The sequence below is a fragment of the Panthera leo genome, chromosome A2 (genome assembly GCF_018350215.1).
Source record: "Panthera leo isolate Ple1 chromosome A2, P.leo_Ple1_pat1.1, whole genome shotgun sequence".
NCBI lineage: Eukaryota > Metazoa > Chordata > Mammalia > Carnivora > Felidae > Panthera > Panthera leo.
The window spans coordinates 62,478,008-62,504,759 of NC_056680.1; the positions used below are offsets into that span (position 1 = coordinate 62,478,008).

General features: G+C 47.7%; 1 protein-coding gene across 1 annotated transcript in view; it reads left to right on the forward strand.

The window, feature by feature from the left end:
• ABCA13 (ATP binding cassette subfamily A member 13) overlaps window positions 1-26,752 on the forward strand; it is a 374,957-nt gene that overhangs the window by 1,993 nt on the left and 346,212 nt on the right. The window contains exons 2-5 of the mRNA XM_042927326.1: window positions 3,110-3,233; window positions 21,179-21,333; window positions 21,539-21,567; window positions 24,963-25,126. Of these exons, the coding sequence (XP_042783260.1) occupies window positions 3,110-3,233; window positions 21,179-21,333; window positions 21,539-21,567; window positions 24,963-25,126 (472 nt within the window). The remainder of the gene's footprint in view (window positions 1-3,109; window positions 3,234-21,178; window positions 21,334-21,538; window positions 21,568-24,962; window positions 25,127-26,752) is intronic.

Here is a 26,752-nt window from a genome sequence, read left to right on the forward strand (position 1 = left end):
GGTGGCGATGGTGGTGGCGATGATGGTGGCAATGGTGGTGGTGATGGTGGTGATGGTGATAATGGTAGTGATGATGGTAATGATGATAGTGATGATGGTGATGATGATGATGATGATGGCAATAGGGATGGTGACCGTGGTGGTGATGGTGATGGTGATGATAGTGATGATGGTGGTGGTAATGGTGGTGGTGATGATGGTGGTGATGGTGGTGGTGATGATCGTGGTGATGGTGATAAGGATGGTGATGGTAGTGATGATGGTGATGGTGATGATAGTGACGATGATGATGATGTTATTGTTGGTGGAGATAGTGATTATGTTGATGATGATGGTGGTGATGGTGATAATGGTAGTGATGATGGTAATGATGATGGTGATGATGGTGATGATGATGATGGCAATGGGGATGGTGACAGTGGTGATGATGGTGATGGTGGTGAGGGTGATGGTGATGATAGTGATGATGGTCGTGGTAATGGTGGTGGTGGTGATGGTGGTGATGATGGTGGTGATGATGGTGGTGATGATCGTGGTGATGGTGATAAAGATGGTGATGGTAGTGATGATGGTGATGGTGGTGATGGTGATAATGGTAGTGATGATGGTAATGATGATGGTGATGATGGTGATGATGATGATGGCAATGGGGATGGTGACAGTGGTGATGATGGTGATGGTGGTGGTGATGGTAGTGGTGGTGATGGTGGTGATGGTGGTGGCGATGGTGGCGGTGATGATGGTGGTGATGGTGGTGATGGTGGTGATGGTGGTGATGGTGGTGATGATGGTGGTGGTGATGGTGGTGGTGATGGTGGTGATGGTGATAATGGTAGTGATGATGGTAATGATGATAGTGATGATGGTGATGATGATGATGATGATGATGGCAATAGGGATGGTGACCGTGGTGGTGATGGTGATGGTGATGATAGTGATGATGGTGGTGGTAATAGTGGTGGTGATGATGGTGGTGATGGTGGTGGTGATGATCGTGGTGATGGTGATAAGGATGGTGATGGTAGAGATGATGGTGATGTTGATGGTGGTGATGGTGATAATGGTAGTGATGATGGTAATGATGATGGTGATGATGGTGATGATGATGATGGCAATGGGGATGGTGACAGTAGTGATGATGGTGATGGTGGTGAGGGTGATGGTGATGATAATGATGATGGTGGTGGTAATGGTGGTGGTGGTGATGGTGGTGATGATGGTGGTGATGATCGTGGTGATGGTGATAAAGATGGTGATGGTAGTGATGATGGTGATGGTGATGATAGTGATGATGATGATGATAGTGATGATGATGATGTTATTGTTGGTGGAGATAATGATGATGTTGATGATGATGGTGGTGATGGTGATAATGGTGGTGATGATGGTAATGATGATGGTGATGATGGTGATGATGGAGATGATGGTGATGATGATGAAGATGATGATGATGGCAATGGGGATGGTGACAGTGGTGATGATGGCGATGATGATGGTGATAATGATGGTGATGGTGATGATGGTGGTGGTGGTGATGGTGGTGATGATGGTGATGATGATGGTGATGATGATGGCAATGATGGTGGTGATGCACTGATAAATCATTACTGGTTAAGTTCCTCTGCTCCAGGATCTTTATCAGAAAGACCCTTTTTTTCATTTGGTTTCAAATCTCAACAGCATTACTGCTTGAGAAATGATGGCCTGTTTTGTTTCTATCAGATTTATGCCACTAGAAATGTGGATAATGTGGTTAGTTCTGAAAAAGTTACATGAATAGAAGATTATTAAAGGATGGGTCTTATCTAAAATAGTGTGTCACTATCCGAAATAATTAATGTATTTATTCTTTTGGCAAATATGTGTTGAGTGCCTGCTGGGTCCAAGACCTTGCTGAAGACAGACTAGTGGACAAGATATTTTCCCTGTCCTTCTAGAGCTTGCTGTCATGTCAGACTATTTCAATATGGTGGGGAAAATGTCATGATGGGGTTCTGCAGGGGGGCCATGTGCGCTCGTAAGAGAGGTGGCCAGTCCATGTTAGGGAAAGGCTACTGGGGCCCGACATGTGAGACTTCGTGGGACTACAGGTGTGCAGGAGAGGAATGATCTGGGTGGCACAGACACCATGGCAGGAGAAGAAATAAAATGAGTTCTTTATGATTGAAGAGAAGGGGTGTGGCTGGACCTAGTGCACTGGGTCTTGTGTTCGCTAAGAACTCCATTTGCCCCTGTGGCTTGAGAGACTACTTGTTCATTTTTCATTCATTCATTCATTCGCTCCACCAATGGTTCATTCAATGATTCATTCATCCAACGTTTAGTGACTGTCTTCTATGTGCAAAGCATTATGCTGAGCCCTGGGGGTAGTGAGTCTCCACGTCCTGAGAGTGTGATCATTTCCCAGACCAAACTAGGCTCGCATGGAGAGCCTTTCACCAAGACTTTATGAGCTACCTCACGTTAGATCAGTAACTTCCAAGTTGCCTGCGGTCATCAGCATCTCAACCGCTGCCATCCGTCCATCGGGGGCATGGAGGGCTCTAGGCATGGGGCACAGATGAACTCCACTCGATCGAGTCAGGGGCATTGTTGCAGCAAAGTCTTCCTGAAAACCCTTGGATCCTATCCATTTTGTCTAAACTTCTTTGCGTTATATGGTCTTTAACAACTACGCGTATACATTTAAGAATCCAAGGTGTATTCGATTGAAAATTTTGCCCAAACTAAAAAACTGCTAAATCTTTGTATGAGATGAGAAGAAGGATCTATCTTATTCTTCCCGCCCACAGCTGGTTTACAGAGGACTGTGTGCATGGCATGGCTGTGTAAGGGGGGTTTTGCCCCTCCGGGAGCTGGGAGGGAGTGAGTCCTGCGGCTCTCAGGCTGGGCAGGGCCATTCTGCCCTGAAGCGTGAGTACAGACCCACGGAAAGGTGTTCCATATGAAGGCTTTCTTCCTTTCCTCTCTCTCTTTTGTTTGAGTGCTCAGACCTCTTTTAACTGAATAAGAGGATTAAAAATATAATAACATCATATTTGACACTACTCTTCTGACCAAATAGGTATTCTGTTATATGGACGCACTTCTCCCTTGAATCTACACTTAGGTTTTTTGCAACCTCGGGATCTGCCCAGCCGAGGCGTTTTCCCCTTTGTCCAAGGCCTTCTTTGCAACACGGGGTCGACCTGCCGGAACCAGAGCTATGAGGGAGCCACGGAGCACCATTCTCGGTAAGAGAGACACAAGCATCCTTTTCAGAATTCATGGGAACGAGCTTTTATGCTTTTAGTAAAGCCTAACAGTTTGGGAGAGGTCAGAGATCATAAACAGCACAGAGTCTAGAGTTACAGCAGCATCTGTTTTGTTTGTTTTTAAAGTTTGTTTATTTTGAGAAAGAGAGAGAGAGAGAAAACAGGGAAGGGGCAGAGAGAGAGGGGGAGACAGAGAATTCCAAGCAGGTTCCGTGCTGTCAGCACAGAGCCTCACTCGGGGCTCAAACTCATGAACTGTGAGATCATGACCCGTGGCGAGATCAAGAGTCGGACGCTTAACCAACTTAGCCACCCGGGTGCTCCAAGAACATCAGTTTTGTTAAATGCAGACTCACGTGATAATGTTTCCAGCTAACGGCTGGTTTGGGTAGGGGGTCTTTCCTCTTTCCATGGCTGTTCTTGGAACCACAAAGTGACTGCTGATTAGCAAACGTCATTTGAGTACAACAGTTTGGTTTCTGTAGGTTAAAAGTCTGACTTCAGAATCGCTTGTGTGGCTCTGGCCACCCTGGTGGCTGCCTGGCAAAGCGGGGGGCGGGGAGGGGGTCTGACGGCATCGAAGACTGCACAGAGAAAGAGCAGATGTGCTTCCTGTGGGAAGAGTCAGAATCAAGGGGGTTTGACTTCGAGGGTTCTGAATGTTCTGGAAGCTTCTCTTTCCTGGCATTGAAGGATCTAAGACACTTGGATGTAAAGCATGTTAAAATATCTGATCTTCATCTTTCAAGTCTCAGTTGCAGGAAGAGAACGGAAAGTTTATAGATAATCTTGGACACGTCCGGTACGATGTTTATCAGTGGTGTTTGCATTTTTAACAATTTTTTTTAATGTTTTTATTTATTTTTGAGACAGAGAGACAGAGCACGAGCAGGGGAGGGGCAGAGAGAGAGGGAGACACAGAATCTGAAGCAGGCTCCAGGCTCTGAGCTGTCAGCACAGAGACTGATGTGGGGCTCGAACTCACGAACTGTGAGATTATGACCTGAGCCGAAGTCGGATGCTTAACCGACTGAGCCACCCAGGCACCCCTACATTTTTTTTTTTTTTTGATATAAAAGCATGGTATAGAGAAAATCATTTGGAAACTGTCCGAACTCATAACCCTGAAATAGTTGATGGTCCTTTTGTGCGTGTGGAAAATGTATAAAAAAGCCTCTTTCTGGGAAGGTTAGGGGGTTTGGGTGTGCAGGCATCTCCACCCCACGGCTTACCCACTCCTCCCTCACTCAGAACAGACGTTGAAGTACAAAAAGTTGGGCTTTGCCCCCAGTCCACACTGGCCCTGTCGCTGTTCAGTTCTGTGTGTCTGTGCAGATTTCTCAACCTCTCTGAACCTCAGGGTCTCGCTTACCCCCCTCCAGCGTCATGAGTTAGGAAGGCAAAATCTGAGAGACGTCTAGTTGCAGGGGGTACTGAGGACAGACAAGGGGCAGGAAGAGCACCTAGCTCAACTCCCGTCTCCACCTGGACCCCCGACGGCTGGCTGTGCTTCTGGCTTGTTTTCAGATCGGTTCAGATGTGAACTGACTGCACCCTCAGAGCCATGCAGAGACTCCCTTCTGATCATCTCGGTTTACAAACATCTGTGAGCAGAAGTTTCCATATTCGGTCTCCTCAAACATTATGATGGTTGATTTCATGTGTGCATTTCTGTGCCCTTTGTAATTCCCCAGGGAAAGTTCACTTCGGGCAGGAAGCCCACGTTTCATCTGATCTGGGTTCTGAGTATGAAAATCGGCTTCCTTATTCCTGGCTCTGCGGGGAGCTTGGCTCTAACCATTGGATCTCGGAGCTGAGATGGGTCATTACTGAAAGCAGATAAAGCGGATGTTCTCACGCGGTGTGAGGAATCGGTCCTGTATTTTTATGGCAAAGCCACGGCACCAGAGTCACCATTTGTGATGCCCGTGTGCGACCCCTCGTCCCTTTCTCGGGGAACGCTGCCCACGCCAGGGTTCCCTGCACTCTGGTGACGGGTGCTGTGCTCTCCCACTGTCGTCACGGTGCTACCGTGAGCCTTGTGATGTTTCCTGGTTCTCACATCCGCCCCAGCTCTTGAGGATCACCTCACTTCCTACCTGCTTCGCTGCCGCTGCAGCTGGCTTCTGGGTTTGCAGCTCGCCCCTTGCACATGCGTGGCTTCTCAGCTCTGCAGCCATTCCACACTTCTCTCCATTCCAAGTCCTTTGCAAGTAGTTGGATCCCCATTCACCACCTGGGGCAGCTAAGAGCTCCATCCTTTATTTTTTTTTTTAATTTTTTTTAACATTTTATTTATTTTTGAGACAGGGAGAGACAGAGCATGAACAGGGGGGGTCAGAGAGAGGGAGACACAGAATCTGAAACAGGCTCCAGGCTCTGCACTGTCAGCACAGAGCCCGACGTGGGGCTCGAACTCATGGACCGTGAGATTATGACCTGAGCCGAAGTCAGCTGCTTAACCGACTGAGCCACCCAGGCGCCCCCATCCTTGTTTCTTAAACTTTGAAAAATTTTTTTCTAAGTTTATTTACTTATTTTGAGAGAGAGAGAGAGAGCGCAAGCAGGGGAGGGGCAGAGAGAGGGAGACAGAATCCCAAGCAGGCTCCGTGCTGTCAGTGCACAGTCCGATGTGGGGCTCGAACTCGCGAACCGTGAGCTTATGACCTGAGCTGAAACCAGGACTCAGAGGCTTAGCCAACTGCCCAACCCAGGTGCCCCCATCCTTGTTGCTTACAAGGAGGATTCTGTCTGTGCTCCTGGCCCCGTCCCCACCCCTGGACGCCTTCTATGTTGATACACCTCTAGCCCCTTCCCCAGCCTGTTCAACTTTTCTCTTTATGCTGTCTCACCTCCAGACCCTCGGTGGTACCAGGGTCCCCCTCCCTGGGAAACACTGGCCCCGTGGAATGCATAATTAGGAGTCGGTCCTTTGGGACTCTCTTCCTGCCTGGACTTTTTCTAACAGACCAGGGGTTCCTATGGTTGATCCTGTGTCTGTCTCCTGGTGTCTCCCCCCACACCCCTCATGGCCTTGGAAAAGAAGGAGGCACCGGCAGGGTGTTCAGAGATGGACTCATCAGGACCCCCATTTCTGGTGACATTGACATCTTCCCTCGCACACCCAGCTGGCTGGCAGGCTCTGGCTTGCGTGCTGGCGGAGGGCCCTGCATTTTCTCGTTTTCTCTCTTGGGCTTCAGGCCCTGATTTCACCTTCTTCTTTGTATTCAGGCCCCTCCTTTCCCCTTCATAGTTTTCTCTCTAAGGAGCCATGGAGGAAAGACGACTCCACGGGGTCCTGAGGGGTCTTTCTAGACCCCTTTCAGGAGCTTAGCCAAGAGAGGCTCAGCGGCCGCGAGGGATGTACAGCAGGGGGCACCAGCCTCCAGCCCACGGCATCCCTTTCTGCTCCCAGGAACTGCTTCCCATGAGACTATCACCCCTATGTCCCCGTGTACCCTCACACTGCTTTCTGGGGCTGGTCTCTCCTGTGAGCACTCTCTGTGCCCGGCTGATGCCTCTCGGGGGAAATCGAGAACATGGGTAGTCAGGTGTATTCTGCCAGTTTTTATTTGTAGATTTCTCCTTGTTTTATTTTTACACCCTAGTTTTCCCTTTCACACGTAACTATTGCGTTCATCTGGGCTTTATGTCTATGGGTGGGGTACAATGATCCAATCACACTTTTCCCCCCATTTGGATAACTCCACGGATATGCGGTGGATCTCGGACAGACATCGTGCTTTCCTCGGCCCCCGGGTCGGCTCCGGACGTCTCTGTCTGTTCCGGAGACCCATCAAGCCACCCCCGACTGCACCTCGCTGGCTTTCTTCCTAGACCTTTCCGGTGTCTTGTGTCTGATAGGGCAAACCCTCCTACCTCGCTTTCCTCCTACAGGGAAGTCTATACATTTTACAAACTTGTCAAGGTGGGTGAGAATATTCTGTTGGGGGTTCGATTGGTGTCACATGGAATCCCGCAATCACTATGCGACGTATGGTGTAGTTAGGTTTTCAGCGTCTCAGCACAGGGTAGTGAGACTGTCCCGTGAAGGCCACGGACACCAGTCTTCACACTTTTTCCCAGCTACTGTGTTATTTTTTTGTTGCTATCACAAATGGTATCTTTTTAGAAGTTATACCACGTCACTGATTTTTCCTTCCTCAGGTAACGGAAATACAATTAACGGTCAAAACCAACTTTATTGATCTATACAGTAATCGATGACAAGTAAATGCACGGTGAGCCTTGATATGTTTGTTTACCTAGGCGAACACTGCCGTGATGGAATATTCCATTCTCCCTGCAAATCCCCTGTGCCCCCTCCCAGCTTACCCCACCCCAGGAACAAATTACCTGCTTACTGCCATCTGGATGAGATTTAGATTTCTCTTTTTACATTTTTTTTAAGTTTGTTTATTTATTTTGAGAGAGAGTGAGCCCAAGTGGGGAAGGGACAGAGAAAAGAGGGAGACACAGAATCCCAAGCAGGCTCTGGGCTCCGAGCTGTCAGCACAGAGCCCGATGCAGGGCTCGAACCCATGAACCGCGAGATCGTGACCTGAGCAGAAGTTGGGACATGCTTAACCGTCTGAGTCACCCACCCAGGCACCCCTAGATTTGTCTTTTACAGAACTTCGTGTACGAGATACACCTTTGGTGTCTGAAGCCAAATGTTTCCAGATTTATGCGTGTGTTGTATGTACCAGTAACTCCTTTTTCACTTGCCAAGTGGTACTCTCACGCTATGGAGGCACACACACAAGTTGGGTTTCAGCTTCACCCAGTCATAAATCAAGGGCAACATAGTCATAAGGCAGGTTCAGAATCCCCCAATGAGGGACATTCCCCCACGTGATGCACCTGGCTCCTTACCCGGGCCACTGACCAGAGCAGGAGACCAGCCACACAGCACGCAGGAGCCTGGTGGCTATTTCCAGTTTTGACTATGTAGGAGAAAAGCTGCTGTCGGTGTTAAGACAATGTCTTTGTAGAGAGTGCAGCTGTTGGGATGAGTGTTTAGTGAGTCTTAGTTTATAATCAACTTCTGGACTGTTTTCCAAAGCGTATGTACAATCTGGGGGCTCCAAGGACTCCCCTTCTTGCCAGCACGTGGGGTTTTGGGGTCTCCTTACTTTGGCCGTTCTCATGGTGGAGTCGTGTTATCTGAGGTATTTTTCATGTATTTCTCTAGCCATGAAGGATGTTGTAGTACCGGGATTTGTACGGAGTAGATATGTGGTCACCTGAACGAATATCTATTCCTCAGTTGTGTTTGCTCATCAACCCCAGTTTCCGGCTGTCAGCGCCCAACCCCCTAGAATTTTCCGAGTGCTCCGGGCTGTAAAGGTGTCTTGTGTTATGTTAATGAAGGCGACTCTTGGACCCCTCCCCAGGGCTGGGGGGTGGGCACTGGTTGCCCGGGGAAGCAACCTTTGGGATTAGAGGTTAAAACTTTCCTGCCCACCCCCCTATCCCCGGGGGGGGGGGGGGGGGGGGGGGGGAGGGCGGAGGGGCTGGAGGTTAAATCAGCCAATGGCCCCTGATCTAATCGATGGCGCCTTCATTAGGAGATCTTCTTACAAAACCCAAAAGGCCCAGGGGTTCAGAGAGCTTCCGGGTCAGTGATCACGTGGAGATGGGCGAGCCCTGGTACCTGGGGAGGCAGGGCGCTCCATGCCCCATCCCCAGACCTGGGTCTGAGCCCCTCTTCCAACTGACTGTTGGTTCGTATCCTCGGTCACCATCCTTTAATAAACCGGTAAACGTATGTGTTTCCCTGAGTTCTGGGAGTCATTCTAGCAATTTACGTTTTTTAAAAATTTATTTTAAGTAATCTCTATACCCAACGTGGGGCTGGAACTCACAACCCTGAGTTAAGAGTCACCCAGGCGCCCCCATCCTGGGCAATTAATCAAAGCTGAGAAGGAGGCTGTTGGAGCATCCAATCTGTAGCAGGGCGGTGGGGAGCACAGGTGACAATAGCTATAAACTGGCGACTGGAAGCTCAAGTGGGGGAGGGGCAGTGCTGGGGGACTGAGCCCTTCTCCTGCGGGGTCTGACGCGGTCTCCGGGTGGATGGTGTCAGAGGTCCGTTGAATTTTTGGACACTGCTGGTGTCCGAGAATTGCCTAGTGTTGCCAAGGGGTAGGGGGACCTGCCCCACGTTGGAATTGGGTCCGGAACCGTAAAAGAGAGGGTGAGTGTCTTTTCGTGTGTTTATTGGCCATTTGAACCGGGTGTGTGTGTGTGTGTGTGTGTGTGTGTGTGTGTGTGTGTCTGTGTGTGTGTGTGCGCGCGCGCGCGCGCGTGAAGTGTTTGGTCAACTCTTTTTATTACAATTAATCGCTACATTTTAATCTTTGTTTTTGTTGAATCCTTAGAGTTTTTTACATATCCTGATTACAAGTCTTTTATCAGAAAGACTTATGGGGAATATCTTCTTCCAGTTTCTGAGCTGTTTTCTGAAAGGAAGCGGGTTTCTTTCTTTCTTTTTTTTTTTTTTTTCATTCAAACAGAAACGTTTACTTCATTGGAGATCGCAAAGATCCTCAGGAAGGAAAGAAGATTTTCTCCTTCTTTTAGAAGTTTTGTGGTTACAGCTGTGGTTTAGGCACACAATCCATTCTGAGTACATTTTTGTACGTGATGTGGGGCAAGTGTTGAGGTTTATCTTCTGATGGGTGTTGAGTTGTGCTCATATCATTTGTTGGAGACCGTCCTACGCCCATTAAACTATGTTGGTGCCTTTGTTGCAAACCAGGTGTTCCGATAAAAATATGTAGTTGTGTTCTTGCACATCTTATTTCAGTGCATGATTTCTCTTTGGCAAATAGTCTCAGTAACTATTGCTTTAGAGAAAGTCTCGAAATCAGGTGGTATAAGACCTTCGCCTTCGTTTTGTTTTCCAAAATTATTTTAGTTCTTTTGGATTTCTGTGTGAACTTTAAAATCAGCGTGTTTGTTCTTTGTAAAAATATTGTTATTATTTTTTAAATGTTTATTTATTTTCGAGAGAGAGTGTGAGCAGGGGAGGAGCAGAGAGAGAGGGAGACACAGAATCCGAAGCAGGCTCCAGGCTCTGAGCAGTAAGCCCAGAGCCCGATGTGGGGCTCGAACTCATGAACCGTGAGATCATGACCTGAGCCAAAGTCAGATGCTTAACCAACTGAGCTGCCCAGGCACACCTCTTTTTTTTTTTTTTTTTTTTTTTTTTAAGTGTTTATTTTTGAAAGAGAGAGGAGAGCATGAGCGGGGGAGGGACAGAGAGAGGGAGACAGAGGATCTGAAGTGGGTTCTGCGCTGACAGCAGTGAGCCTGATGCGGGGCTGGAACTCACCGAGAGATCAAGACCTGAGCCAAAGTTGGATGCTCAACCGACTGAGCCACTCAGGTGCCCCTCAGCTGGTTTATTCTTACAAAAAACCTCCTGGGATTTTGCTTGGAATTACCTTAAAACAAAGCAAAACAAAGCCTTGGTTCTTAGTCTATTCACAGACTTGTGCAACCATTACTATAGTCAATTTTAGGATGTTTTTCGTTACTCCAAAAAAAATGCCCACCTGTATCCATTAGCATTTACTCCTCATCTCTCCCTCCCCCCCCCCCCCCCCCCCCAGCTCCCCCCACTCTCGTAGCCTAGACATCCACTAACCGGCTTTCTGTCTCTGGGCTTTTGACTGTTCTGGGCCTCTCAGGGAATTCGGCAACTCGCAGGTGTTTTTGTAACTGGCTTCTTTCACTCGGCACAGGGTCTCGAAGGTTGGTCCCAGGTAGCGGGCGTGAGTACTCCATTCATGTGTATTCTGGCCAGATTCCACCGTGCGGCTCTCCTACGTTTCGTTTCTCTGTCCCTTGGCGGATGGTCATTGGAGTCGCTTCTACACTTTGGCAATTACGAATAACGCCGCTACTGACATGCATACGCAGTTTTTTTCTGTGGACTTATGTCTTCATTTCTCTTGGGGATATGCTAGGTCGTATGGTGACTTTGTGTTGAATGTTTCGAGAAACAGTCGCTGTTTTCCCAGAATGGCTGTACCACGTTATCCTGCCACCAACGCTGTATGAGGGTCTGCTGGTCCATAGCCTCACCGGTGCTTAGGGCTTTTAGAGCATAGCCATCCAGGTGGGCACAAAGTGGTGTCTCATTGTGGTTTCGATTACATTTCCCTGATGGTTAATTGTTATGCCCAGAATTCGTGATCCCCAAAGACCACTAGGGAGCCGAGTCCGATGCAAAAGCAAAAGAACCTTTATTCGAGCTAGCTCGAGCTCAATCCCCTACCTGCACTGACGCAGCGGTGAGATACCAGGGAGAGAGAGCGAGTTTCAAAAGCACAAAGGTTTTATAGGGGTCTAGGGGCAGTTGGTGAGGTAATGGCTGTGGCCTCAGCCGATTGGCTGGGGAAGGGTCGTGGCCTCGGCCGATTGGCTGGGGAAGGGTCGGAGTCCTGTTACGCAGGTTGCTGGGCGTGTTTTGATCAGAAAGTCTGAACGGGTGAGCGGGAGGAGGCGCAGTCTGAGGTTTCTGTGATTTTCCCGGAAAAGGGGTCATGTGGGGGACATAGTCACTCAAGGTGGAGAACACAGAACAAGATGGAGTCGGCCGGCGTAGGCCCGCCCTTTCATAATGACGTTGGCCACCCTTTCACTGCTCGCTGGCCATTTGTGTATCTTCTTTGGTGAAATGTCTGTTCAGAGCCTTTGCCCTATTTATTTATATAATTTTTTAAGATGTTTATTTATTTTTGAGAGAGAGAGAGAGAGACAGCGCCAGCAGGGGAGGGGCAGAGAGAGAGGGAGACACAGAATCCGAAGCAGGCTCCGGGCTCTGAGCTGTCAGCCCAGAGCCCCAACAGGGATCAAACTCATGAACAGTGAGATCATGACCTGAGTTGAAGTTGGATGCTCAACCGACTGAGCCACCCAGGCACCCCATTATTTTTTAATGTTTGTTTTTGAGAGAGAGAGAAAGAGAGACAGAGACAGAGTGTGAGCAGGGGAGAGGCAGAGAGAGAGAGAGGGAGAGGGAGACACAGAATCCAAAGTAGGTCCAGGCTCCGAGTTGTCAGCACAGAGCCCAATGCAGGGCTCAAACTCATGAACCGTGAGATCATGACCTGAGTCAGTCAGATGCTCAACCAACTGAGCCACCCAGGCACCCCATTATTTTTTAATGTTCGTTTTTGAGAGAGAGAGAAAGATAGGGACCGACAGTCTGAGAAAGAGAACTCATGAACCGTGAGATCATGACCTGAGCCGAAGCTTGATGCTTAACCGACAGAGCCCCCCAGGCGACCCACATTTGCCCATTTATAATCGGGTTATCAGTCGTTTTGTTATTGAGTTGTGAGAGTCTGGACACAAGCTCTGTACCAGAGACATATGATTTGCACATATTTCCCCCACCCCCATTTTGTTGGTCGTTTTTCCACTTGGTTCATTGTATTCTTTGGAACATACTGTGTTTAATTGTGATGAAGTCCCACTCATCCATTTTTTCTCATGTTCCCTGCACTTTTGGTGTCCTATCTAAAAGGCGTTGTCTGACCCATGACCATGAAGGTTTACTCCTTGTTTCATTCGGATAACTTTTTAGTTTCAGCTCCTAAGTTTTGGTCTATGATCCATTTTGAGTTGGCCTTTGTGTATGGTGTGAGGAAGGACTCTGACTTCATTCTTGTGCGTGTGGATGGCAGTTATCTCAGGGGACTGCATTTAATGTATAGATTAGTCGAGAAAGAACTGAGATTTTAACAACATGGAGCCTTCCAATCCATGAGCATCATATAATGTCTCCACTGATTTAAGTTTTCTAGAATTTCTCTCAGGAATGTTTTGGTAGTTTTCAGTTTTATGTACATTTTGTTAAATGTATTCCTAAGTAGTTCATGTTTTTTGGTATTGCTTACAATTTTTTAAAAATATGGACAACCATTGCTGTGGCTTTTTAATATAACCTTTAGGATTTTTTACATACATGATCATACCATCTGTAAATAGTTTTACTTCTTGTTTTCCTTGCCTAGATGCTTTTTCTTTCTTTTATTTAGAGTTTAATGTGTTCTTAATCTACTTAAAAAAATTTATTTTAGAGACACAGGAAGCAGGGGAGAGGGGCAGAGGGAGAGAGAGAGAATCCTAAGCGGCTCCAAGGTCAGCATGGAACCCTGAGATCATGACCTGAGCCAAAATCAAGAGTTGGATGCCTAATTTACTGCACCACCCAGGCTCCCCTTAATCTACTTTCTTTATGACCAACCTGAGATTATTGCTTTTAGACCTTTTCTAATGTAAAGATTAAAAGCTTCATATTTCTTCCTGGGCACTGCTTTCAGCTATCAGAAATTTCGATATGTATTTTCATTTGCATTAAGTTCAAAATATTAATTGATTGGCACTGTGGTTTCTTCTTTGACTCATGGGTTATATGTAGGTTACATGCTTAATTTCTAAGTGTTTGAAGATTTTCCTTAGATCTTCTTTATTGCTAATACACGTATAATTCCACTGTGGTCCGAGAACTCTGCGTGATTTAGGTCTTTTTAACTTTGTTGAAGCTCATTTTATGGCTCTGGTATATGGTCTCCTTTGATGAATATTTAACATGAAACCAAGAAAATGATTTGCCTTCTGCTGGTGGGTGGGATTTGTTCAAATCTTCAACATCTTTACTGATATCCTGTCTCCTTGTTCTATAAATTGTCGAGAAAGCAACTGAAATCTCCAATCATAATTGTGGAATTTTCTATTTTTCTTTTCAGTTCTCTTGGTCTTTGCTCTGTTTACTTTGAAGCTCTGATGTTGGTGCATAGAGGCTTTCAAATTGTTATATTTTCTTCATGGACCCATTTATCATGACCTAATGGTGCCGTACGATTACATCTCTTATGCATGTAGTGTATTTTATTATATATGCAACAAATAGTATACATAATACACATTGTGTTGTATAATGATATGTAATCTCTTTATTCTGGTGGTGGTCAGTGTTTTGAAGTCTACTTTGATATTTACATAGATGCAGTAGTTTTCTTTGGATCAGTGTCTCACAACGTGTCTTTTTTCGTCTTTTTACTCTTTGCCTATCTGTATCTTTACATTTGAAGTTTAGACAGCACAGGGCACCTGCGTGGCTTAGTTGGCTAAGCATCCGACTTTGGCTCAGGTCATGATCTCACGGTTCGTGAATTTGAGCCCCGCGTCGGACTCTGTGCTGTCAGAGCCTGGAGGCTGCTTCCGATTCTGTGTCTCTGTCTCTCTCTGCCCCTCCGCTGCTCATGTTCTGTCTCTCAAAAATAAATACACGTTAAAAAAAATTAAAAAAAAAGTTTAGACAGCATATAGTTGGTTCTTGCTTTATTTTCCAGTCTGACAATCTGCCTTTTAATGTAGGGACTATTTATACTTGATATATTGAATTTATGTATTGGCACTTGCTTTCTTTTTCTTTTTTCTTTTTTTATTTGAGAGAGAGATAGAGAGAGAGAGAGAGAGAGAGAGAGAGAGAATCTTAAGCAGGCTCCACACTCAGTACAGAGTCCTATTCGGGGCTCGATCCCATGTCCCTGGGATACTACCTGAGAGTCTGATGCTCAACCGACTGAGCCACCCAGGCACCCTGGGACTTATTTTCCGCTTTTGTGGTCTCTTCTGTTCTCTCCTTTTCCTCTTTATTGCCTTTATCTATGTAAATTGAGTATTTTTTATTTCACTTTTCTACACTGTTGCTTTATTAACTCTACCTTGTTGCTGTATTTTGCTAACAACTTCTGCTGCTTCATAGTAGTGTATGTGTATGATGTAGCAGTGATTTCTAGAAGCAGATTTCAAGTCAAGACATAAATACATTTTTAATTTTGATGGTGTTTTCCAATTGCTCCTTGATGGGGATTATAATATTCTGCATCTGTCTTCCAAGATGTGAGGATATCTTTTTCCCTGGTGAGGTCTTATTAAACTTCGACATTTCTACCTATCTGATTTCTCATCTATTTCCTTGCTCGTTTTATTTTATATTTCATTACATTTCATTTCATTTTTAAAGTAGACTCTATGCCCAATGTAGGGCTTGAACTCACAACCCTGAGATCAGGAGTCGCATGCCTTACCAAGTGAGCCAGCCAGGTTTCCCATCTCATCAATTTTCTGATGAGAAACAATGTATCAGTACAGTTCTATTTGCATTTTTCTTATTATAGGGATGTTGAACCTATTTTTATACCTCCACATACACTTTATACTTCTTTTCCCTGTAAAATATTTATTCATGTCCTTTGTCCATTTTTCTCTTGGTTTGTAATTTTTCTTCTTGATGTCCAGAAGCTCTTTACATATTAAGGCTCTAAACCCTTTGTGATAACGGTTGTAAATATTGTTACCTGAGTTCATCATTTATTTTTTGACTTCATTACTTTTTAACTTTCATTTTGAAGTGATTATGACTTTAAAAAGTTGTAAAATGGTACAGTGAGTTTGACTTCTTCAAATCGTGAGCTTCTATGACTCTAGTACAATATCAAAACCAAGAAATTGACATTGTTACAATATTGTTAAGTAGACTCCAGATCTTACTCTATTTTCATCAGTTTTACACGCACTCATTTGTGTGTGTGTGTGTGTGTGTGTGTGTGTATCTCTATACAATTTGATCTCTTGTATAGGTTCATGTAACCACCATCACAATCAATATATATCTTGATCGTGTTCAATCGGTATCTTGTATCCGTTTAATCAATGCACAGAAAATCCTTCAGGATCTCCCTGCATAGCTGTGCCCACCCCTCTGTCTTGTCCCCAGCAGTCACGAGTGTCCTCTGCCTCCATACATTTCTCATTTTGAGCTGTAATTATATATAAATTACATTATGTACAATTATACAGCATTTAGATAAATTTATGTGAGGTCACATGAGGTGAATTACATAGACTGTAACCTTAGGAGGTTGGTTTGTTGTTTTCCACTGAGCGTGATGCTCTTAAGGTCTGTCTGTCTGTGTTGTTCCATGTGCCATTGGTCCATCCTTATTGCTGAAGAGCATTTCAACTTAGGTTTCCATAGAAGTTTTTGTCTTTTTTTTTAACAGTTATTTTACTGGTAGTTCTTTTTAAATGTTTATGTATTTATTTTGAGAGAGAGAGGGAGAGTGTGTGTGTGTGTGTGTGTGTGTGTGTGTGTGTGCTTTTGAGCTCACGTCTGTGCAAGCAGGGGGAGGGCAGAGATCGAGAGAGAGAGAGAGAGCGAGACAGCGAGAATCCCAAGCAGGCTCCACACTGTCAGCATAGAGCCCGATGTGGGGCTCAATCTCACGACCATGACCCTGGGATCATGACTTGACCTGAAACCAAGAGTTGGATGTGTAACCAATGGAGCCACCCAGATGCCCCAGTAGTTTATTTGTTTGTTTGTCTATTATTATTTATTTATTTATTAAAAAAATTTTTTTAACCTTTATTTTTTTGAGACAGAGAGAGAGAGACAGAGCATGAATGGGGGAGGGTCAGAGAGAGAGGGAGACACAGAATCCGAAGCAGGCTCCAGGCTCTGAGCTGTCGGCACAGAGCCGGACGCGGGGCTCGAACTCACAGACCATGAGATCATGACCTGAGCCTGAGTTGGACACTCAACTGACTGAGCCTCCCAGGAGCCCCAATTATTATTATTTAGAGAGAGCATGCCCACAAACGGGGGCGGCGGAGGGAGCAGAGAGAGAGAGAGAGAGAATGCGCAAAGTGGGGCTCAAGCTCACCCCAAGCGGGGCTCACCCAATATGGGGCTCAAACGCACAAACCGTGACACTATGCCCTGAGTCAGAGTCAGACGCCTAACTACCCGGGTGCCCCGGGATCCTGTTTTAAAGGGGCTTTTCCGAGGGAGACACTGCTGGAGAAACACTGACTCCAGGGTCCCCTCGGTGGCTCTCAGTTTCCTCGTCAGAAACTAAGGGCTGGGCCTGAGCGCTTCTGCTGCTTCTGATGCACTGAGGCCCTTTCTGGAACCCGGTGAGCACCGCTGGAGGCCTCCTTTGGTTCCTGCTCCTCTGAGAGGGTATTAGCAGTGGGAGGGCTGAGAGACAAGTTCCATCCCCTGGCAGGTGGCCTTTTCTTGAGTGTCATGACCCCCTGCCCCCCTCCCCTCCCCCCACTTCCTTCTATACCTCACAAGGTCAGGCATTCCTTGATAAGGGACCAAAGACAGACCTGGACTCAGGAAGGCACAACTTGCTGTCCACCCAAATCCTACTACAGTTTTGGGACTTCCCTGGGCCCGCTCGCACGCGCCCTCTCACACCTGCACACGTGCGCGTGCACACTCACACATCAGTGTTTAATCCTGGGATTTTCTATGTATTTTTCCCACCGTAAACACTTCTCATGATCTGGTCTTAGGGACAATCGAGGTACTTTTGAAATAACAATTGGAAAAAGAACATCCGACCAGCTCATTGTGACAGCGACACTTGCCTTGGAGTACAGCAGTGTGATACGGTGTGATTAATTCTGAGGGTTCCCAGCAGAGGTTCCAAGGGCCCCTTTATTTATTTATTTATTTATTTATTTATTCGTTCGTTCGTTCGTTCATTTAATTTTTAAACTTAAATTCAAGTTAGTTAACACACAGCGTAGGATTGGTTTCAGGAGTAGATTTCAGCAATTTGTCACTTATCTATTAACACTCAGGGCTCATCCCAACAGGTGCCCTCTTTAATGCCTGTTACCCTTCTAGCCCATCCCCCCACCCCCATCAACCTCCCACTTTGTTCTCTGCATTTAAGAGTCTCTTATGGTTTGCCTCCCTCTCTCTCCCTTTTGATCTTATTTTCCCTTCCCTTCCCCTATGTTCATCGGTTGTCTTTCTCAGATTCCACATTGGAGTGAGATCATATGCTATCTGTCTTTCTCTGGCTGGCTTGCTTTACTGAGCATGATATATTCTAGTTCCATACAGTGGAATACTACTCAGCGATGAAAAAGAATGATGTCTTGCCATTTGTGACATCATGGATGGAACTGAGGGTCCTTGGAATCCTTTCATATGAGGCGATGACAGAAGTTTTAAGTGCTTTCTTGTACTTGACCCCACTCGAGGTGAAGGCCACCCTTTAGGAGGTGAGGTTTCCGTGGAGCGTGACAGAAGGTGACTGGTGACATTTAGCGTGTGGCTGGGCCTGGCCCTGGCCCTGCTGTGTCACTGCATTGAGTTTCAGCAAATCCATGTAGATTCTCTGGGCCTCATTCTTCGTGTTTAAGTGGACTGTGCCCTGAAAGGCCCTGAATTGGTTTTACTCACGTGTCAGTGTTGTTGGATCTGTTCTGACCTCATGGCAGGTCAAATGACCGTGTCCGAGGGAGGGATCAGACACGCTTCGATATTATCAAAGCAGGCAGATTTACCTGGTGACAACTGTTACTTCGTGGTCACGGTGTTCTCTAATTTGCAAAGTGCAGGAATTGGGATTGAACGAAATCTCGTAAACTCTGTAACTCTCTAATCAGGAATAATGCCCCCCAGCTTCAATTTTTTTTCCTCCTGGATGTGCTAAATGTGATGGGACACCTGATCCCTTCAACACACTCCCAGCAGCTTGTGAAATGATTTCCTATTTTATTTTAAGTCTGTTGTGCCTTACCGATTAAAGATAAATTCCCACGGGGGGCACCTGGGTGGCTCTGTCAGTTAAGCATCCTACTTCGGCTCAGGTCATGATCTCACGGTTTGTGAGTTCGAGTCCCACGTTGGCTCTGTGCTGTCAGCTCAGATCCTGCTTCAGATCCTCTGTCCTCCTCCCTCTCTGCCCCTCCCCTGCTCTCTCTCTCCCTCAAAAATAAAAAAAAAAATTAAAAATATAAAAAATAAAATAATAAACATTGAAAATGAAATGAAATGAAGTCAAATGAAATCAAAGGCAAATAAAAACCCAAAGAGGGGCGCCTGGGTTGATTGAGTGTCTGACTCTTGATCTCAGCTCAGGTCTTCATCTCAAGGTCATGAGTTCAGGCCCCACATTGGGCTCCACGCTGGGTGTGAAGCCTACTTAAAAAAACAAACAAACAAACCCAAGAAAATGTTTCTCACAAATGTGACAAAGGGATACTATGTTTAAAACCTAAGTGGACAGTGGACATCCCGATGGGAAATGGACAGCGGCCTGAATATCTGGCCCACCGCTGGCCCCCTTGGAAACGGGTCTCTGACTTCTGTCCTGGTGTCCACAGGGCATCGTGAACGTGGGCCTCAGCGACACCTCCCTGCCCCACCTTGTAGAGCTGTCCTGCTCTCCAGGGGCGGAGGCCCCCCTTTCCACCTGGGGCAGAGGCCCCCCTTTCTACCCTGGACATCCCGCACCCTGCCTCTCCCCAAAGCCCCTTCTTCATGGTGCCCGAGGTTTGTTCTTTCAGACGTATAAGATGTGCAGACATGGAAATCACCACGTGGCCAGCCCTCGGTGTCTCTAGGGAATGGGGGGGGGTCGCCCTGGGAGGGGCTGTCCCTCCGGGGTCAGCAATCAGCAGCCAGGTGTCAAAGCCTCGGAAACACAGAAAATAAAGTGGGTGTGGCAGCACACCCCACACCGAGTCCTTTAAAGGCTCACAGGGATGTATGTGAGTCTGTCCATCTCCGTTTTTCTTTGTTTTCCTTTTTTTTAATGTTTATTTATTATTTTTGAAAGACAGCGAGACTGAGCATGAGCAAGGGAGGGGTAGAGAGAGAGGGAGACACAGAATCCGAAGCAGGCTCCAGGCTCTGAGCTGTCAGCGCAGAGCCCGACTTGGGGCTCAAACTCATGAACTGTGAGATCGTGACCTGAGCCAAAGTCGGACGCTTAACTGACCAAGCCTCCCAGATACCCCTGATTTCTTCTTCTTCTTTTTTTTAATGTTTATTGATTTTTTGAGAGAGGGAGAGAGTGTGCACTCAAGCAGGGGAGGGACAGAGAGACAGGGAGACACAGAATCTGAAGCAGCTCCAGGCTCTGAGCTGTCGGCACAGAGACCGACCTGGGGCTCGATCCCACGAACCATGAGATATGACTTGAGCCGAAGTCAGACTCTCAACCGACTGAGCCCTCCAGGTGCCCCCACCTCCCTCTTTGGAAGCCTGCCTGTCCCTTCCACCTTGTCCTGGTGGACCCTACCTCCCCCTGCAACCAGAGGTCTCTTCTAGAATTGAAATGAGACCCCATTGTCCCTGGTGAAGCCTGTCCCAGCTCCCCCTGGTGCCCACACAGGGTCCTGCCCGTGACCGTCATGTGGCTGCATGTATCCACACCATAGGCTTCCCTCTCTCGTTCCCTTGTCTCTCCCCCTCTCCTCTCTGTCTGTCTCTGTCTCCCTGGCTGACCCCTCAGCCCCTTCCCATTTCTGGGCTTTTGCACGTGCTGTCTCCAGCCGATACGCCCCTGGACCCCAGTCTTTCCATCACTGGGCCATTTCGTCTTTCAGATGTCAGCCTGAGAGAACGGGAGAGGGGGCTTGGCCTCCCCTGGGCCTGCCTGAGTGCCCTCTGGACAGACTTTCCACCCCTTGCCCGGCGGCTCGCCCGGCTGGCTAAAGCACTACGGGGGGTGGGGCGTGCCTGCTCACCTCCCTCCCATGTCTTCCGCACTTGGGGCCTGGGCCGGTCATGGAGACACGGTCCCCAGCCCCTCTCACGGGGCGTGCTGAGAGAGGGAAACACGTGGGACCACCAGTAACCGTATACAGTGGCTGAGCGTCACAGATAACGGAGAGATTGATGACAACGTTCAAATTTTCAATTGGAAGGTCAAGGAGAGAGGGTGCTGCAGGGCAGGTGGGTGGAAGGGTACATGCGTGCCAGCTTGGTGGACGTCACGTGGGCACTCGGTGTCGAGCCCGCAAACCCCGAGGGAAGGGGCCCCATGCAGAATGATGTCCATGGTACTCATTCCACTTATTTCAAGTTCGTCCAGGTTCTGGGCTGCAGCTGGCCGGCCCGGGAAGGTCAACAACCTGGCCTTCCTGGAAGAGGTGCGGGAGCTCGCCGAGGAAGTTTACGACATGATGGACAAGGCAAAGATCTTACAGGAACTTTGGGCAGGAAGATCCAAGGGCCCAGGCAAGTCTGTCTCTGAGTGTCCACCCCCGACCCGGGCCCAGGCTGAGCATGCCCCACGGAAGCTGAGGACCCAGAGTGCCCTTAAATGTCCTATTGAAACCCTAATTCCCCTTCCTGCCCCAGGGGGTGGGGCTTAGAAGGAGGTGCTCAGTACATGGTCTCTGATCGCTTACTGAACTAATATCTGAAATCTCTTTTATCGTAGATTCTTCTCATGGCTCCAGTTTTTTGGCAGTAAGTATTTTAACAAGAATTTGAAACTTAGTCTCCGGACACATAGTGGTTAAGTTCAAAGCACTGGTTTTTATTTTATTTTTCGAATACTTCTTTTTCTTTCTTTTTAAAAAAAAATTTTTTTAATGTCTGTTTGTTTTTGAAGGTAAGAGAGCATGAGCCGGGGAGGGGCAGAGAGAGAGGGAGACACAGAATCCGAAACAGGGTCCAGGGTCTGAGCTGTCAGCTCAGCCCGACACGGGGCTCGAACCCACGAACCATAACATCATGACCTGAGCTGAAGTCAGATGGTTAACCAACTGAGCCACCCAGACACCCCATCTTCTTTTTCTTTTTTTAAGTAAACTCAACCCATAAGGTGGGTCTTGAACTCACAACCATGAGATCAAGAGTTGCACGTTCCACCGACAGAGCCCATTGGGCACCCTTGGAAACTTCTTTTTTTCTTTAACTTTATTTATTCATTTGGAGAAGAGAGTGTGAGTGGGGGAGGGGCAGAGAGAGAGAGAGAGAGAGAGAGAGAGAATCCCAAGCAGACTCTGTGCTGTCAACACAGAGCCAGACTCAGGGCTCGAACCCATGAACCGTGAGATCGTGCCCTGAGCCAAAGTCAAGAGTCAGATGCTCAACCAGCTGAGCCAGCTGCGCACCCCCAAACACTTCTTTCCAATGATTTGGTTCAAGGTTCAACTAGTCCAAGGTTAGGTTTTCACATCCTATGTAGAAGCCGTATGTGAGACAGCCAAAGTCATGTTCTCAGGTGAGACTCTGGGCCTGGGGAGAGCAGAAGGTGAAGGTTGGGGCCCTCAGCAGTTGGCAGGTGACCCGGAACAGGTGGCTTTGTCAGATGGACTTGAAGTCCATCTGCTCTCAGGTTTGAGATGTGGGTGTTTGACACGTCCCTCTGACTCGCTCTGGGCACACACCCTGCAGGTAAAGGCACTAGTTTTGTCCCCAGGACATTTGACACTATCTGGATGCACTTTGGTTCCCCCCCTGCCCCCCGCCCGCCAAGGGGGAGGGGTCTCAGGACGCCGAGACAAGCACCGTGAGCCTGTGGGAGACTCAGCCTCACTGTCTTCCTCCAGCCGCACTCCAGCCACCAGCGTAAGGGTGTGCAGTTGGCCCATTGAATTTCACGGGGCTTGGGTGTTTTTTTTTTTTTGAAGTTTATTTACTTATTTTTTGAGATGGAGAGAGTGAGTGAGCGGGGGAGGGGCAGAGAGAGAGGGAGAGAGGGAATCTCAAGCAGGCTCCGTGCTGTCAGAACAGAGCCCGAGTCAGGGCTCGATCCCACGACCCTGGGATCATGACCTGGGTGGAAACCAAGAGTCAGACGCTGAAGCGACTGAGCCCCCAAGCGTTCCAGAGCTTGGGTATTTTGTGATGACATGGGAGGGGAGGAAGGATCTGTCACACGAGGGCTATGGGGACAAGGCGGGAAGGTGGCCATGAAGACAGTGCAGGATGAGTGGGTGGGCGTCCTGGGAGGCCGGGGGGAGCAGCTGGACAGGGAGTATGTGGAATTGAACTCACTTTGGCGTGGCAGTCACCACTCCAGCTTTAACGGAAGGTAGGCCTGGGACAGGAAGTCTGTAGGAATCACAGACCCGCCTACGTTGGGGATGGTGGCAGTGAGTCGCAAGCCAGGGCCTCCAGAGAGGGCAGGAGGTGGCTGGCTGGCTCGTCCTTCCCACTGAAGAGGCCCGGAGGCAGCCCACCCCTCCCCCCCGCCCTTTGCCAGGGGCGTGCAGCTGTTGGGGGTTTACTGAGAACAGCACCAGATGCCGTCAGAGGGTAGTTGTAAGGCTCCTCTGGGGGTGCGGGACCCTGGGCTGGGCCTGCTGAGGGCCGTGCGGGCGCAGAGCACAGACGTGGGTCTGTCCCCTCCCAGCTGCCACCGGGAGGAGGGTATGACTCCCCTGGGGGAGCCTGGTGGCTCCGGGATAATCTGGTTTTGGCTTTGCCATTGCTAGCGTGCAGTATGAGAAGCTCGGGCATCTAGAATGATCCCAAGTGTCTGTACCACGTGCCAGGTATGAATGGGTGCTTCTGGACAGAGCCAGCCATCCTGTTAGAGTTGGAGTTTGCTTCCTGTTTTCCCCACATACCCTTTTCTCCTTTCAGTCCTGCCCTGCTGTTCCAACCTTCCCTGCTTTGGTCACAAGGCTAGTTTTTACTTATTTTTTAATTTTTACTTCTTTAGGTTTATTTATTTATTTATTTATTTATCTATTGAGAGTGCGTGTGTGCGCACACGTGGGAGGGGCGGAGAGAGAGAATCTCAAGCAGGCTCCACACTCAGCCCGGAGCCCGACTAGGGGCTCAGTCCCTCAAAATCACTGCCTGAGCCGAGACTGAGAGGCGGTCGGACGTTCAACTGACTGAGCCCCCCAGGTGCCTCACAAGGCTGGTTTTTAAAGCGGCTGGTTTATGCCTTCAGTGAGACGGATTCAATGTCACTTCACCACACCGTTGCCTGGGGGGGAAACCCTTCCAACTTGCACCCACTGGAATGAACATCTTTAATGGTTTCCCTCCATGTTTCGTAAAGTTTCATTCTTTCTTTCTTTAGTTATCCCTGCACCCAACACGGGGCTCGAACTCACCACCCTGAGATGAAGGGTTGTCTGCTTTTCCAACTGAGCCCTCTGAGCCCCCCTCATTTGTTTTTTGTTTTGTTTTGTTTTTTTAATCCAGAAGAAACATCTGGTCCGTGGTTTCTTATTCCCTGGCTGGTGTTGTCGAAAAATTCTTTTTTTTTTTCTTAAATTTTTTTTAATGTTTTTATTTATTTTTGCGACAGAGAGAGACAGAGCATGAGCAGGGGAGGGGCAGAGAGAGAGGGAGACACAGAATCAGAAGCAGGCTCCAAGCTCTGAGCTGTCAGCACAGAGCCCGATGCGGGGCTCGAACCCACAGACTGTGAGATCATGACCTGAGCCCAAGTCGGATGCTTAACCGACTGAGCCACCCAGGCACCCCTCCTTATTTTTTTTAAGTTTATTTATTTATTTTGAGGGAGAGAGGGCACACGTGCACGCAGGGGAGGGGGAAAGACAGAGAGAGAGAGAGAGAGAGAGAGAGAGAATCCCAAGCAGTGTCCACATGGTCAGCGTAGAGCCTGATGTGGGACGTGAACTCACGAACCGTGAGATCATGACCTGAGCTGAAATCAAGACTCGGACGCTTAACTGACTCACTCAGTGCCCCCTATTTTCACACTATTTAAACTCCTAACCCAACGGACAGATTTTCAAATCTTGTCTGTTCCAAATAGTGACATACCGGGCACGAGTCTCTACGGCCAAAGTTTTCAGCAGCCAGCCCAGCCCCACTGTTTGGAACAGTAAAAACACAGAAGAGGGAAATTCTTGGTATTGTTTTTCTGTCAGATGGATCTCAATAAGACAGAGGAGGTGATCTCGAAATTGGAAAAGCTCCACCAGCAGCCCCACATCTGGAATTTTCTACGTCTGCTGCCGAGACTGTATGCCCACGACACTGGCGTCGCAGACCGCATCCGCACGGGGATACGCCTCCTCCAGGCAGCTCTGAAGTAAGTGCAAGAGAAAAATCGAACCAATGACAGGTGTGTTGGGTCTTTTCTCCTCACCTTTTTCACAGGGAAATCTATATCTCTGGGAACATCTCTTGTTTGATACAAGAAAAAATCCAGGATCGTGGCGTCTTGAATTGGCTGGGACTCTCGCCTCCCTGTGGGTGCTCCTCGTCTACCTGTGTGAATATTTTATCAAGTGCAGTAATGTTGTCAGAGCCTACTCCCCCCCGATCGAAGCAATTTAACATTACATCATTAACGTTTCCTATATTCCTGTAGTTTTAATTGTTATTATTATTATTATGACGTAAAGATTTTATTTGTAAGTAATCTCCACACCCAATGTGGGCCTCGAACTCAATCCCAAGACCAAGAGTCACATGCTCCACTGATGGGCCAGCCAGGCACCCCTTTAAATGATCACTAAAAAAATTTTTTTTAACGTTTACTTATTTTTGGGAGACAGAGACAGAGCATGAACGGGGAGGGGTAGAGAGAGAGGGAGACACAGAATCCGAAGCAGGCTCCAGGCTCTGAGCTGTCAGCACAGAGCTCAACATGGGGCTCGAACCCATGAACCGTGAGATAGTGACCCGAGCCGAAGTTGGATGCTTCACCGACTGAGCCACCCAGGAGCCCCTCATCCCTCTTTTTAAAAGTTTATTTATTTATTTTGACAGAGGATTGGAAAATTCTAAATTTGGACACGGCTCTCCAAGTTGTTATGAAGGCGTATTTGTCAATGTAGGACAATGGAGCATATATTTGACAGTTTGTTGGTTTGATTTATAACTTTTGTATGTGAATAGAGTGGGTATGCTTCTACACACATCCTTGCTCTAAGCCCTGAATGTGTTAGCACGGGCAGCGAGCGGGCTCTTTGGAGACAGAATTCCAAATTAGAGGTTACTGCTGAATGTTGTTGAACCCTATCAGCTCCGGCATTCATTTTACTCCTCTGTTTTGCTTTGGTGACACAATACCAAGAAAATCTGCATGAAGTGTATTCATTATACTTCAATGATTAAATAAACCCACAAAGAACAGCTACCATTTAAAAAAATTTTTTTAAATGTTATTAATTTTGAGAGAGGGGGAGAGAGAGAGAGAGAGAGAGAGAGAGTGCAAGCAGGGGAGGGGCAGAGAGAGAGGAAGACACAGAATCTGAAACAGGCTCCAGGCTCCGAGCTATCAGCACAGAGCCCGATGTGGGGCTCGAACTCACGGACCTTGAGATCATAACCTGAGATGAAGTTGGATGCTTAACCGACTGAGCCACCCAGACGCCCCAAGCTTGATTATTTGTAATTATACTTAATATATCCTTATAAAATGTAGATATTTAAAGAATAAAATCAGCACAATTTGTATGTGGATTCCCTGAAGCCCCTTGTTCTGTGAAACAGGCTGGTGACCACTGATCGTGCCCCTGACTTATTCAGACCACAGGGGCACCCAGTGGGGGATGGGGTACGTGGTGTTCCAGGAGGGCACCTCCAAATTGTAAACGATGATCTGAACGTGAAGCAGCCCGCCTGCCTGTCCATTTGCTTTGCTGAGATGACAGCACTTTGGACCCTGGCCAGCTGTGCCAGGTGACCATTAGTCCCCAGCCCAGGGTGT